General features: G+C 43.8%; 1 protein-coding gene across 4 annotated transcripts in view; it reads right to left on the reverse strand.

Annotated features, from left to right (window-relative positions):
* The window catches only part of CD101 (CD101 molecule), a 36,730-nt gene that overhangs the window by 3,889 nt on the left and 20,428 nt on the right, over positions 1-12,413 (reverse strand). For all 4 annotated transcript variants that reach the window (XR_013348969.1, XM_077842705.1, XM_077842704.1 and 1 more), the window contains exons 7-8: positions 8,944-9,354; positions 5,946-6,341 (exon numbers count right to left, since the gene is read on the reverse strand). Coding sequence is in view for 3 of the 4 variants with exons in the window: in XM_077842705.1 (XP_077698831.1) it covers positions 5,946-6,341; positions 8,944-9,354 (807 nt within the window). In the remaining variant the exon portion in view is untranslated. The remainder of the gene's footprint in view (positions 1-5,945; positions 6,342-8,943; positions 9,355-12,413) is intronic.

A 12,413-nucleotide genomic window follows, 5' to 3' on the forward strand; every position in this document is an offset into this window, starting at 1 on the left:
GGCAGCTCTGAACAGGACTCACAAAGTGCTTCAGGGGTTTGTGGCCTGGATTTTCTCTGGTCTCATTTATATTCTCCAGCTGAAATTTGGTTTTTGTTTTTGAAATGGTGGGCAAAGGTAAAGCTAGACTTTAATTCTTTACCACCCTATCTCTCCATTTCCTACCCGACACCTCTTTCCAAGGCCTGCTTGACTACAATAGGTCTCCCAACTCTTATCTGAATATATTTGAAGGCATGTAGATAAGAAGGAGGTATAGATGGTGATGCAGAAAGAGAACGAAGCTGTAGGGAATGGTGGGTAAGAGTACTGGCTTTGACACTTCACACTCCTCATACGCACAATAGTGATTGACTACCATCTTGAAGAGAGGTGGGTTCACACTGGGCTCTTCAACTTACTGTTATTGACATTGGACCAGTCCTTATCCTCCTTAATGATTAGTTTCTTCATTAATAAATGAGGATAATAATTTCTAGAGTTGTGATGAGACAATGTATAATATTTAACATGCCCAGTGCATTTGTTGAGTCAGCAAGAAATGAATATTAGTTGGAATGCTAGCAAGCAAGTTAGGAAAATCCTAGGCAACTTTCTCTCAAGAGATGGGACAGACAACATGACTGAACAAGCTGATTCCCCACACAGGGGCCATATGCTTGGCCATGTTCTTCCACAAGCCAAGATTCCCCCTTAAATCTCTGGTCCCTCTGTTGCCACAACTGGGTGACAATCCACTGAGATCAGTCAAATGACTACTTAGTAGGAGACTCTGACTTCCCTTCCCAGTCATGGGTGGCAGAAAACTGGAAGGTGAGAGTCCACTTCAGTCTCACCATTGTTTGATGATGGTGTGATAATGAGGAGATGGGGCAGGCACACAGAAGGTGGAAAGTAATCTGGTACTTGGCTTTTTTTGCCATTGAGACTCTTACCTTCAGCACAAAGGGACTGCCAGAGAGTTTGACTATCTTAATGGGGAGGAGGCAGCTCTGTTTGGAGTAATCTGCCATCAAAGGATGGCAAAGTGCGCTCTTCACAGGCCTGAATTGGCCAACAGCTAGCAACTGTCAGCTCCAGTGCTTCTAAATTACCTCTCCTGGGAGGGCAGTGTTAGCTCTGGATCCCACGATCACCATTTCCCACCATCTGCCTCTCACCCATATCTGGATTAGAATTAGTGACATTCAAAACCATTAAGGTTTGGCATTTTGAATCAATCCGAGTAAGTGCCCAATGCTCAAAGTACAAGGTCTGCAAGACAGAGCCAAAAATGTAATGAGAACACTTCATCACAAGGTTTAGTTTATAACTTGTTTCCACCCACAGCCAAACACACCACGAGGAGCATTCCTTTTTGATATTACCTCAGAAACACTGACCTCAGCAGAAGAAAGATACAGGATAATAAGGGGGCTACCGACTCCTCCTCCACCCCCACCAAAACTTTGGCAACAGACTATGCCAAGTGTGGCCATGTGAGAGACTTGGCTCCTGCCCAGAAATTTAAAGTAGGGGTAGGTAACCTGATAGGAGTACATCCCAGAATGAGTAATGCCTGTCAGCATCCTGTTTCAACTGAAGACTCTCTTACTCATTCTCTCATCAAGCATTTGTTATGTACTACTTGCCAGACTTTGTTGGAGGTACTAGGGTAGCAGAGATAAGTTCTATCGTCTCTCCAGAAACTTCAGTGATAGGGACACATATCTCCCTTGAAGGTTCACTTTCTAAGTACATCCTTACCCAAATAGAAGCTGGGGAATAGTAATAAGCACCATATTATTACAACTAATCCAGGCCCCAGGAAGCCTTATAGTCTTGCCTATTAATGAATCAGAGAATTCTCTAGAATAAGACATTTATGTCTGGGCTCTGAAGGTGAGGTAGAAGACTAAGGTATCTCTGGCCCCTACCTCGGCATAGTCACAGATAAGGAAGTAAGATGGAGAAGAAAATGCAAGGTCCAACCCCCACCCCCACCCCTGGGAAATTCCTCTTAACTTTTCTGCCTTCACCTGAGCCACATGCTCCACAGTTGTATTAGGTAGTCCTAAACTAGCCCAACCTGAAAGTGCCACATACAGGTGGTGGAAAACCACTGGAGAAGTGAGAATTGGTAGCATGTTATATTTGACCCAGACTTTATTAATACACGGAGCAGGTCCTTATGAGAAGTGCGACCATGCTGTGATTCAGTAAGTCCTTGAACACCTCTATGTGCCAGGCACGGTGCTGCGCTGGGAGTGAGACACTCAGTCTTTGCCTTCTCAGAATGTACAGTCTGGCTGTGCTGATGGATGTTAGGTGTGATGACTAAGAGAATAAGGTCAGTCACTGAGAAGGCGGTAGTTAATTTGGGAGGTGAAAGATTCATAGACATTGACCAGAGAAGGATGACATGAAGGAACTTTCCAGACAGGAGGTGATATATATTGATGCAAGGTGTTGAACTGCTGTTCTACCTTCCTCTAATCTTCCTCTTTGTCCTCTCCTCTGCCTCTCTCCCCTCCAGAATGTAACCATGCTCCAAACATATACCAGCTCCAAACCAAAAACAGAACAAAGCAAAACTTCACTGACACTTCTTGCCATTTATTTTCTCTCTTGTCTTTACCTCAAAGCTCTTGAAAGCGTAATCTGTATTTGATATGTCTACTTTCTCACTGCGGCCTGACTTTTCTCATTGCTTGTCTGCAATTGCCCTACAGTGTGAAATCCACTGGATATTTTCCCATTCTTATCCTGATTGACTTCTTTGCAATAGTTGAGCCTGTTTGCTTCCCCTTCCTTTTTGATACCCTCTCTGCCTTTGGTTTCTATGATACTACTAAACACTGGGTTTTCCTCCTCCCTCTTCCTCCTGGCTACTCCTTTCATTCCCCTTCACAGGCTCTTCTTCTGCACTCCCCTGATCAACAGTGGTATATCTCAGGAATCCCTCATTGGGCACCATTACTGCCTATAAGCTGATACCTTTTAATCTACAACTCTGGCAAAGATCTCACTTGGAAGTCTCCAGGTCTATTGAGTAGATCTCTCTGGATAATTCCCACATACTCCAAACTCAATTCCAGTCCAGCTTATTCAAATTTCAACCAATTTCCTCTTCAGACCTTTCCCCTATATTACCTCATTTAGTGAGTGCCCCACTATCCACCCATGCTAGAAATCTGATGTTCATCTTTGATTCCCCCCCTTCTGCTCCTGCACCCTCCACATACATCTAATCAGTGTCTAAATCTGGAGATGATGCCTCCTAACACTGAATGCCTCCTGTTCTCTCAGTCCTCACATGCATTGCCTTAATTCAGGTCTTCATCTTGTCTCACCTGGGTTCCTACTATCAATTTCAGATAGTTCTCCTTTCTCTGGCTCCCTACCAATTCATCATTAACAAGCTCCCAGTGGGAGCTTTCTAAATGCAGATCTCATGACGTCACTCCTCTGCTTGAACTTGTTTGCTGACACTCCATAACGTTCATGAATCAGATCGCCATCCTTAGCTACGCATGCAGGATACTTTTGACATCCGTACCCTCCGCATCTCACTAACTTCATCTCTCGTTCTTGCACCACAGCTTTTCTGATCATCTCAATAGTCTTTCCTTTTCCTGAAATATGTTCTTTTCCTTTTCATAGGCCCCATACTCTGGAGAACTTCCCAGATCTCCTCTCCACTCTGCCGTTTATCCCAGCCTGGTCTCTGCTCCTCCTGCTGCATCCTGAGGCTACTTCTTTGATGATACCTACTGTTTTGGACTTCCTGTCTCCCGTCAGAATCTGAGCTCTTTGAGAAAAGACTCTGTAATACATGTTTTTATGTTCTTAGATCCTCACATAGTTACTTGTTGAACAACATAAAGTATTTTGTCACATACATGGATTTATCTATAAGTATACAAATATAGGTGTGCACACGCATGTTTGGAGGCTTAAGGGGGAAGAGAGTTCACATTTCTTGAGCACTTCTAATATTCTAGGAACTACGCTAGATACTTTATACACATTTGTATTATGATCCTCATTTTAAGAGTAAGTTGAGGTTCACAGAAGTTAAGTGACCAGGGTATAATTTCAAAGCTTGTAAGGAGGTGGCAGGGCTGGAACTTGAGCCTAGGCTTGTCTGATTCCAAACCCTGGGATTTTTTTTCATCCCCCCACATGGCCTCCATAACTCCACAACTACCAGGAAGGAGTACCCAGGTAGAGGAAGTGAGATGCTACGATGGAGGATTTACCTGGGACCCCTTAACTGTGTTTATAATGAAAACCCTCAACTTATCATGGCACAGGCTTTTAAGCTTCTTCAACTGTAAAGAATACAAAGACCACCGAATTCTTAATGTTTTTGTTTCCAGAGTTTATCTTTTTTAAAACCTTTCACCTGGTTTATAAGGATTCCACAAAGATGAACAGTATAGATATGCTGTGAAGGATCCCACCTGTCTCAGAGGAGATGTGCTTTTTATTCACAGGATATATACTTTTTTAAACATGTATTATCTATTTATTCTACCACAAAAGCTGCTGATTCCACAGAGCCCAGGAATTCCAGTGAGAAAACATGCATAGAATATGTTCAGGTTTGTGGGATCTCACATTATTGTCAGAATAGAAGGAAAGCTGATATGAAGAAAAATTCTCTCTGGACACTTGGGAGAAACCTTCTGCTGAAGAATGGTCAGGGCCCTAGGGAAAAAATCTGATAACTCTGACTTTCACTCTAGAAGCCTGGCTGGGGTTGGGATGCAACTAACCCTACATCAGAGAAGTTGCCACCCATTCCCGGCAGCACCCTCCCTCTCACATCCACGAAGGAGCATCACCAAAGCTAGCTGGTGTTTTAGGAATGTTATCCTTCATTGATCCTTTTTCCCCTTCCTGGTGTGGGGCACCCAGACCACACCTCTGCGTCTCCAGCATCCCCTTCCAGTGTAAGTTCAGCTTATTGTGCACCTCTCATCCTCTCCTTCAATGCACCAGAAAGGAGCGACTCAGAGATGATCTGGATACAACATCAGTCAGCATAGCACACTGATCACCAGGGAAGATTTACTGGTCTGGCTAGAGAAATTTTTGCCTTCATTAACAAATGCTTAATGAATGCCTGGTACATGCTTGGCACTGTATTGGCTGGAAGGATGCTCTCCTTTCCTTCACAACCACTTGTTTCACATCCCTCCTGTAGCTGCGTACTCAGCTGAGCAGGATGGTTTTCCCACACAGGGAATGGCCACTCTTTAGCCAAGGTCTTTAAGTAGCTACCCTCCTTGCAGGACCCTGTAAACGAGTTCTACTGGGCACACTCCTCCCTTTGATGCTTTGCAAGCTGCCAGTAGGAGAGGCACACCAAATGACTATCATGATCAAAGCTGATTTGCTGATTTGCTGAACATAATAGAGAGATAAGAAGCTTGGCACTTATTCATCGAGAAAGGTTTTGTTTTGTTTTTGAGATGGGGAACATTTAGGTGTAGTTGACTCTGGTTCAACCACATGGACCTTAAAGTCACCTGTCCCCCATCCCTCATTCTGAAGTATTCTGAGACTGGAGAATCAGCCCAGGGGTAAGGATGCTGCTTTGAATATTATTTTGTTATTTAAAGGGACGCAATGTTGATGGCTTTTTTGCTTAGGAGGGGAAGGGCAGGGGAAGAAGGTCGGAAGCCCCTGACATTTAAATGTCTATGCCAAAATCTCACATAGACCTTGTCTGTCCTAATGAGAAATGGAAATTACTCTCAACAGAGTAATTTCTCTCTCTATTGAAAGAGAAAGAGAGAGAGAGAGAGAGAGAGAAATTTCTCTCAATAGAGAAACGGCAAAGTCACTTTCTTTAGGTTGTGAATTGTTTTCAGCAAAATATAGCTGAGAGGGAAAGCACAAGAGGAGAGACCAAGATTCTCCTGACCATGAGCCATGGCAGATTAACTCCTAGTTACCTGAAGGCAGTACCCTGAGTACCATGTGCTGCGACTCCTCTGATGCTTGGTTGACCCACTTGCTTGGGTTGCCATGTAGCTGCCATTCTGTCACCCTGCACCAGTATAGTCCAGCATCCTCCATCTCTACCCGATGAAGCTTCAGGACAAAGTCTGTAGGGGATGAACGGTAACAGTACAGATACTGCCTGAGTCCCTCTTCACCATACTCCAGCAAGCCATCATGCTGCAGATGCACCAGCATCTTCCTTCCAGAATTTTCCCTGTTCCGGTACCACGTGACAGAGAACAGGGAAGCTAAACTGCCAAAACTCTCCATGCTGCAGTGGATGGCCACCTCTCCGTGCTCGGTAGCATTTCCCGGCCAGTACACTTTGGAGACACGGATCTTACTTCCTAGGAAATAAAATGGCAGTAAATTAGAGAAAAATCTAGATTTTAGATTGGATACCTCCTCCGAAAAATCTAGTCTTCACTGAGGAGATGCCATCTTAAAATCTTTAGATGTCAGGTCTTCCATCTTTAACATTTTTCCTTGACCCCTGTCCTTCTTCCACATTTGCTAGAATATTCTGTGCTATGAATCAAACAATCCATTTTCCTTCTTCAGCCTTACCTCTTGTCTCCCACAGACCTGCCCTCAAAACCACCCAGCTTCAGTGGGTGCTCTGCCCTGCTGCTTTACCTCTCCCTGGTCAACTCTTCCTTCAACTTCCCAGAGGGATCACTCAAAACTTCTGGTCTTCCCTCAAGTTGTGTATTAAACTATTGCCCCTCATTCTTAGCAAATTACCTTCCTCCCATATACCCAGATATCATCTCAGTTCAAGACACAGGGAAAGAGGAGGCTACTGAGAGACTGAACATTTTACACAAGTGTTAGGATACACTCAAGGAGAGACTATTTAAACTATGGGATTAGACTAAGTTTTAAACAGAGTTTTACATTTACTTTTTAAAAATATCCCCTCCTAACCAGCAGGTGAGAATTTTGAATGAAAGCCAGAGTTACTAACAAAATAAAGAAATTATAGTATACACTAAATTTTCAACTCTACTGCGAACACCTTTATTAATCTATCCTTAAGAGAATAACTTTGTCTGATCCTGGATTTTGTTCTTGTTGTTACCATTTTTACTCTCTCCTTCCCTTCATGGTAAATTATGTGTAAGATTAGTTTATATGATACTGTCTCTGTTTCCTCATCTCAAATTCCTCCCAACTCTACTGCAATCAGCCTTCCAATTCCATCCCCATGCTCTGGCCAAGATCCTCAGGATGGGCCCAATCCCCAGCTTGAGACTCTCTAGTTTTGTTGTCTTCTCTGCAGGTTTTATCACTAAAGTCCATTTTCTTCTTGAAATCCTCTTCATTTTTGATGTCAGAGAAAATGCCTCTCCTGCAATTCTGACCACTCCTTCTTGGTATCTCTCTCTGGGGCCTCTTCCTTAACTCATTCTCTACACTGGGGTGCACAGCTGACCACCTCCAGACAGCCATACCCCACCCACAGATCTATTTTGTTTGAAACCCTCAGAATTTGAAAAGAAGATGGATTATTTGCATACGTTCTCAAATTACATGATGTCACAAAAAAAGATTTTAAGCACTTCTTGGTAGACTAAAAGTTCAGACATCACTGAGCTCACATTTCTGGGTGGGAAGTACTTGCTAGGTTGAGCTAAGGAGTGGCTGCTTCCTTACAGGGGTCTGCATATACTGTCAAGTTTTGGCTTGGCCAACTGGGAGAAAAGGCTGCCAGCCACAGATAGAGAGTGCAAAAGTATGCAGGGGTCTTGGGGGATAACAAGGACGATAATGCAATTTGGGACATGCTGAGTCTGAGGGTCTTGGGGGGGCATCCAAACAGAAATGTACAACAGGCAGTTGGGAAGAAAGACCTGGAGCTCAGGAGACAGGGGTGAAGTATAAAGAACTATTTCATTGAAGGTGGTAGTTGAAACCAAGGTGGTGTGAAATTCTGAAGAGAGCAGAGAATAACAAGACAAAGGGACCCACAATCTGCCCCTGAGGAACATCCATGTTTAGCAGGGAGAAAGGCCTGAAGAATGTGGAGAAGGGGAACCAGAGCAGCAGAAAGAGAGACCTATGCTAAACTATTGTTTTGCTCTGCCGCCCCCAACAGATTGTAAGCTCCTTAAGGCAAGAACTGTGCCTTATTTCTCTTTGTATCTCTAATTGTCTAATACATAGCAATGTTCATTATAATAATCTTATTTTCGCATGCTACATTGAAAATAAAATTTTAAGCACTAAACTAGATTAACTTATTTGCATTGTACTGTTGGATCTCAGCCAGTTCCCCAACCTTAGCTGTGACATTCACTTAATTTTCATCAACATTGGAGGTGACCTAATACAGAGAGATCTAATCAACCCTGCCCACATTGAGACCACAGTACACCTAGACCAATGCAAATGGATGGAACTTCTATTACATTTTTAAAGATCTCCTGAGGAAGTAGAGACTCCCTCAGTAAGCCATTCCAACAGTTAACTACTCTTATTCGCCTTATGTTTAGGAAGCCAAATGTTGAAAAGCAATTTCTCCACACATCCCTATAGAGTTGTACAGTTTCTGTTCACAGTGGGAGAAATATGCTTCGTATTACTCTTTCTTTGCCAAATTACAGTAGAGCCCCACTAGAATGACATAGCTTGTTATTACAGAGATCTAGAGATACAACACCCTGGGTAGCTCCATAGACCAGGCTGCCAGGCTGAAAAGCAAACCAATCAAAGAGATCTTGTTCCCATCCAAGCTCCTTAAAGCCTCAGATTGATTCACCTTAAGTGACTCCCGCCTCTTCTGCTGACCAACCAGGTCCTGCATTCTTTGGGTAGGTGGACACCATTCCTATGACCTTGGGTCATAGTTATACCTTCACATAACCACGGCAGAGAAGACCTGCCTAAGAGAAGATGGCCATGGCAATCTTATAGAAAGATGTGTGAGAATATACTCGCCAGGTTTACCTGTGGGCCTGAGTTTCAGTTCTGTCAGACCAGACTTCTTTTCTCCAAGCTTGTGCCAAGTTCCATTTGTAGACAAGAGCCACTCCTCCACAGCACAGAGGTATTTGCCTTGATCGCTGTCTTCCATGTTCAAAATGTGTAGCTGAAACAAGTCTTGGGAAACTTTCTCAGGGTAGAATTTTTGTTTTCTCCCTGGGGTGTGAAATTCATCCCCATATTTTACAACACTGGTCTGGTCCATCTGCAGGATCCTCAGCCAGGTTGTGTTAGCGGAACTGGGAGAGAAGTACCAAACGATGGCTAACTGAAGGTCTCCAGCGGACCGGGACAAGATGCCACATTCTATGACAGTGTTGGAGGTAATGGAGATCTCTTGGACTTGACTACTTGAGTTCACTTGTAGCTTGCTCTCTAAATTAAAAGAATGGTAAAATATATATATATATATGAATGGTGACAGTGACTTTTGTTACTTCATTAGAAAATAGAATTTTAAGGTAGAAGGGACATTAGAGGTCAATGAGGCCAATGCCTCCTACGTCCATTGGATGTGGAAATTCCCTCCCCAGCAACCCACTATCTGCCCATTGAGCTTCTGAACAGCTCACCAACTGACAAAGCAGCCCATTTCATCTTTGGACATCACTGCCACTAGAGATTCTTTCTGACATCAAGTTGAATTTTACCACTCCATATCTTCCAGGCACTGGTCCTGGTTCTACCCTTACCCATAGGAGTGGGATAGGGAATGTGGGGTAGGATGGAGTGCCATTCAGAAAACTAGTCTCTTCCACATGATATGCCTCACTCTTGAAGCACAGACATCTTCTCTTCTGTTGCATTTCATAAATCAAAGTGAGAAAAAGTGCCCTGTTAATGCTTTGTCGTGTGCTCACTCTCTAGAACACTCCTTGATTCACAATTCTTTGACATGTCCTTGTTTGTATCTGCCTTCAAACACAGGTAAACAAAAGGAAGCTGTACGTGGGCTATTAAAGTTGTATGTCTCTTTGCAGCCGGTCAATAGTGGTCAATAGTGGGAATCTCGTACAGGTATAGAGTCAACCCTCCTTTTACTCCAGCAGCTTTTCTGCTCTGGCAGGAGGATGAATGTTATAACCTGCCTTCTAAAGCTTATTCTAACTTCTTGCTGACATCCTTGATTCTACTTTTGTAGAAGCTTCTTAAAGTTGCCAGTGGGTCTCTTTCCTCTTCTTCCAACAAATAGTTAACAAGCACACACTGTGTTATGTGCTAGAGCATTCCCTGCCCTGTGGATACCTTCAACAGTGGGTTCACAGTCTAGAGGGGGAGACTAGTACAGGCACAGAGGCTTACTGATTCCAAGTTTGACAGAGCTATGCAGAAGTGGCCATCCGAGCACAGAGCAGAACTGCCTAACTCAAAGATGGGGATGAGGAGGCTTCCTAGAGTAGAAATCTCTAAGCTAAGTCTTAAGGGTTAATAAGAATTAGTCTGGTGGAGGAGAGGTTAAAGAGTTCCACACAAAACATATGACTTGAAGACTGAAAGTGAGAGAGAACATAGAGTGTTTGAAGGCCTGCAAGTATAGGTCAGTGTGGATGGAGTGCAAATTCAAGATGGAAAGTAGAAGATGATGCTGGAAAGACACAAATATACCAGGTTATAAAGGATCTTGCAGATCATGCTATGAGAGTGTGGATGAGCTGGATATGCAGGCCTTGTGGTTTCTCACCTAGGCCACTGGTGATTGTGAGGATGTGGAGAACATTGTAGGTGGAGGAGCTTTGGAAGGATAAGAATGGGGATGCCTGGGTGGCTCAGCAGTTGAGCATCTGCCTTCAGCCCAGGGCGTGATCCTGGAGACCCAGGATCGAGTTCCACATCGGGCTCCCTGCATGGAGCCTGCTTCTCCCTCTACCTATGTCTCTGCTTGCCCCTCTCTCTGTGTCTCTCATAAACAAATAAATAAAATCTTAAAAAAAAAAAAAAAAAAGGAAGGATAAGAATGGTGCATTTACACCCAGACTTAGTGAGTGTAGCTCTGCCTTGGAGGCAATTCCATAGCGAGTCTGGAGATCAGAAGAGAAGCCTTTCAGGATAATGGATTTAAGAGTGGTCAGTATATAGGCTGAACCAGGAGGAGGAATAAGCCCACTTCAGGAGACTGTACAGAATTAGGAGAGAGCAAGCTGAGCCTGAAACACAAAGGAATGGATCTGTGAAGGAGGAGAATTCTGCAGAAGGGAATGAGAAGGGGCAGTTAGAGTGTTAGGAAGGAAACCAATATAATCTTGTGTCCTGAGGCCAAGGAAAAGGGAAGTTTTAAGAAGAAAAGATTGGGCCACCAATTTCAAATACTACGAGAAGGACAAGGCAATGAGGGCATAAGTTAATCAACATGGACATCATTACTTTTACCAAAAGTGTCGCTCAGCAGCAGAGAGAATAATGGCTGCTACCATGGCTGAGCATCCGCTGGATGCATCAGGTACTGTCCTAGGCACATTACATATGTCACCACCTTTACAGTGCCAGTGGCAGTTTAGGGAGAAGTACCTAGAGTTGACCAGATTGAGTGACTTGCCCAAAGCTAAGCTGCTCGCTGGTGCCTGTCAGGTGGAAATGACTTCAAAGGCTCTTGAACACTGTGTCTTAAGAGAATGGAAGTGATAAAAGAAGATACATGAGCCAGCAGGACTTTGACCAGGTTGTGTCTTGGTTTTTTGGGTTTTTTTTTTTTTCCCCTCTGCTCTTTCACCAACCGATGAGGTAAACTATATTTGACTATGATCCTGTACTCTCTTATACATTTTTTTTTAATTTTATTTATTTATGATAGGCACACAGTGAGAGAGAGAGAGAGAGAGAGAGAGAGAGAGGCAGAGACACAGGCAGAGGGAGAAGCAGGCTCCATGCACCGGGAGCCCGACGTGGGATTCGATCCCGAGGCTCCAGGATCGCGCCCTGGGCCAAAGGCAGACGCTAAACCACTGCACCACCCAGGGATCCCTCTCTTATACATTAACACATTAAACCAAGAGGATAAATGTATTTTAATGGAATTTACATTATCCATACCACTAGGGGAGTTGTTCCAAACATTTAATGACTGGTAAGGCAGTAAGGCACAGGCAGTGACCAATCCAAAAGAATGCCTCCCTCCCCACCAAAACTGGCCTGAGAAGCCCCCTGTTGTGCCAAATGGTACCTTTCAGTTGCTGGATGGTGGGACTTATGGGGACTAGGGGGAAGGGGCATGGAGCAAGTTACTAGTAGTCGGTGTGGAAGGAGGTCAGTGTTTTAATAACCAGGATGGCCCTCCCAAGCACAGTAACTTCATGTCAGCCTGGATAGTGGTTTTACATGTACACAGTATAAAACATGGTGATGGTGGGGGGAGATATTTTCTGTTTTAATTCTATAACAATTCTATAACTGACCCAAAGAGACATGGGTTTGTTTTCGAAAGCAGCTATTAATTTCAA

The sequence above is a fragment of the Canis aureus genome, chromosome 12, assembly GCF_053574225.1.
Source record: "Canis aureus isolate CA01 chromosome 12, VMU_Caureus_v.1.0, whole genome shotgun sequence".
Lineage (NCBI taxonomy): Eukaryota > Metazoa > Chordata > Mammalia > Carnivora > Canidae > Canis > Canis aureus.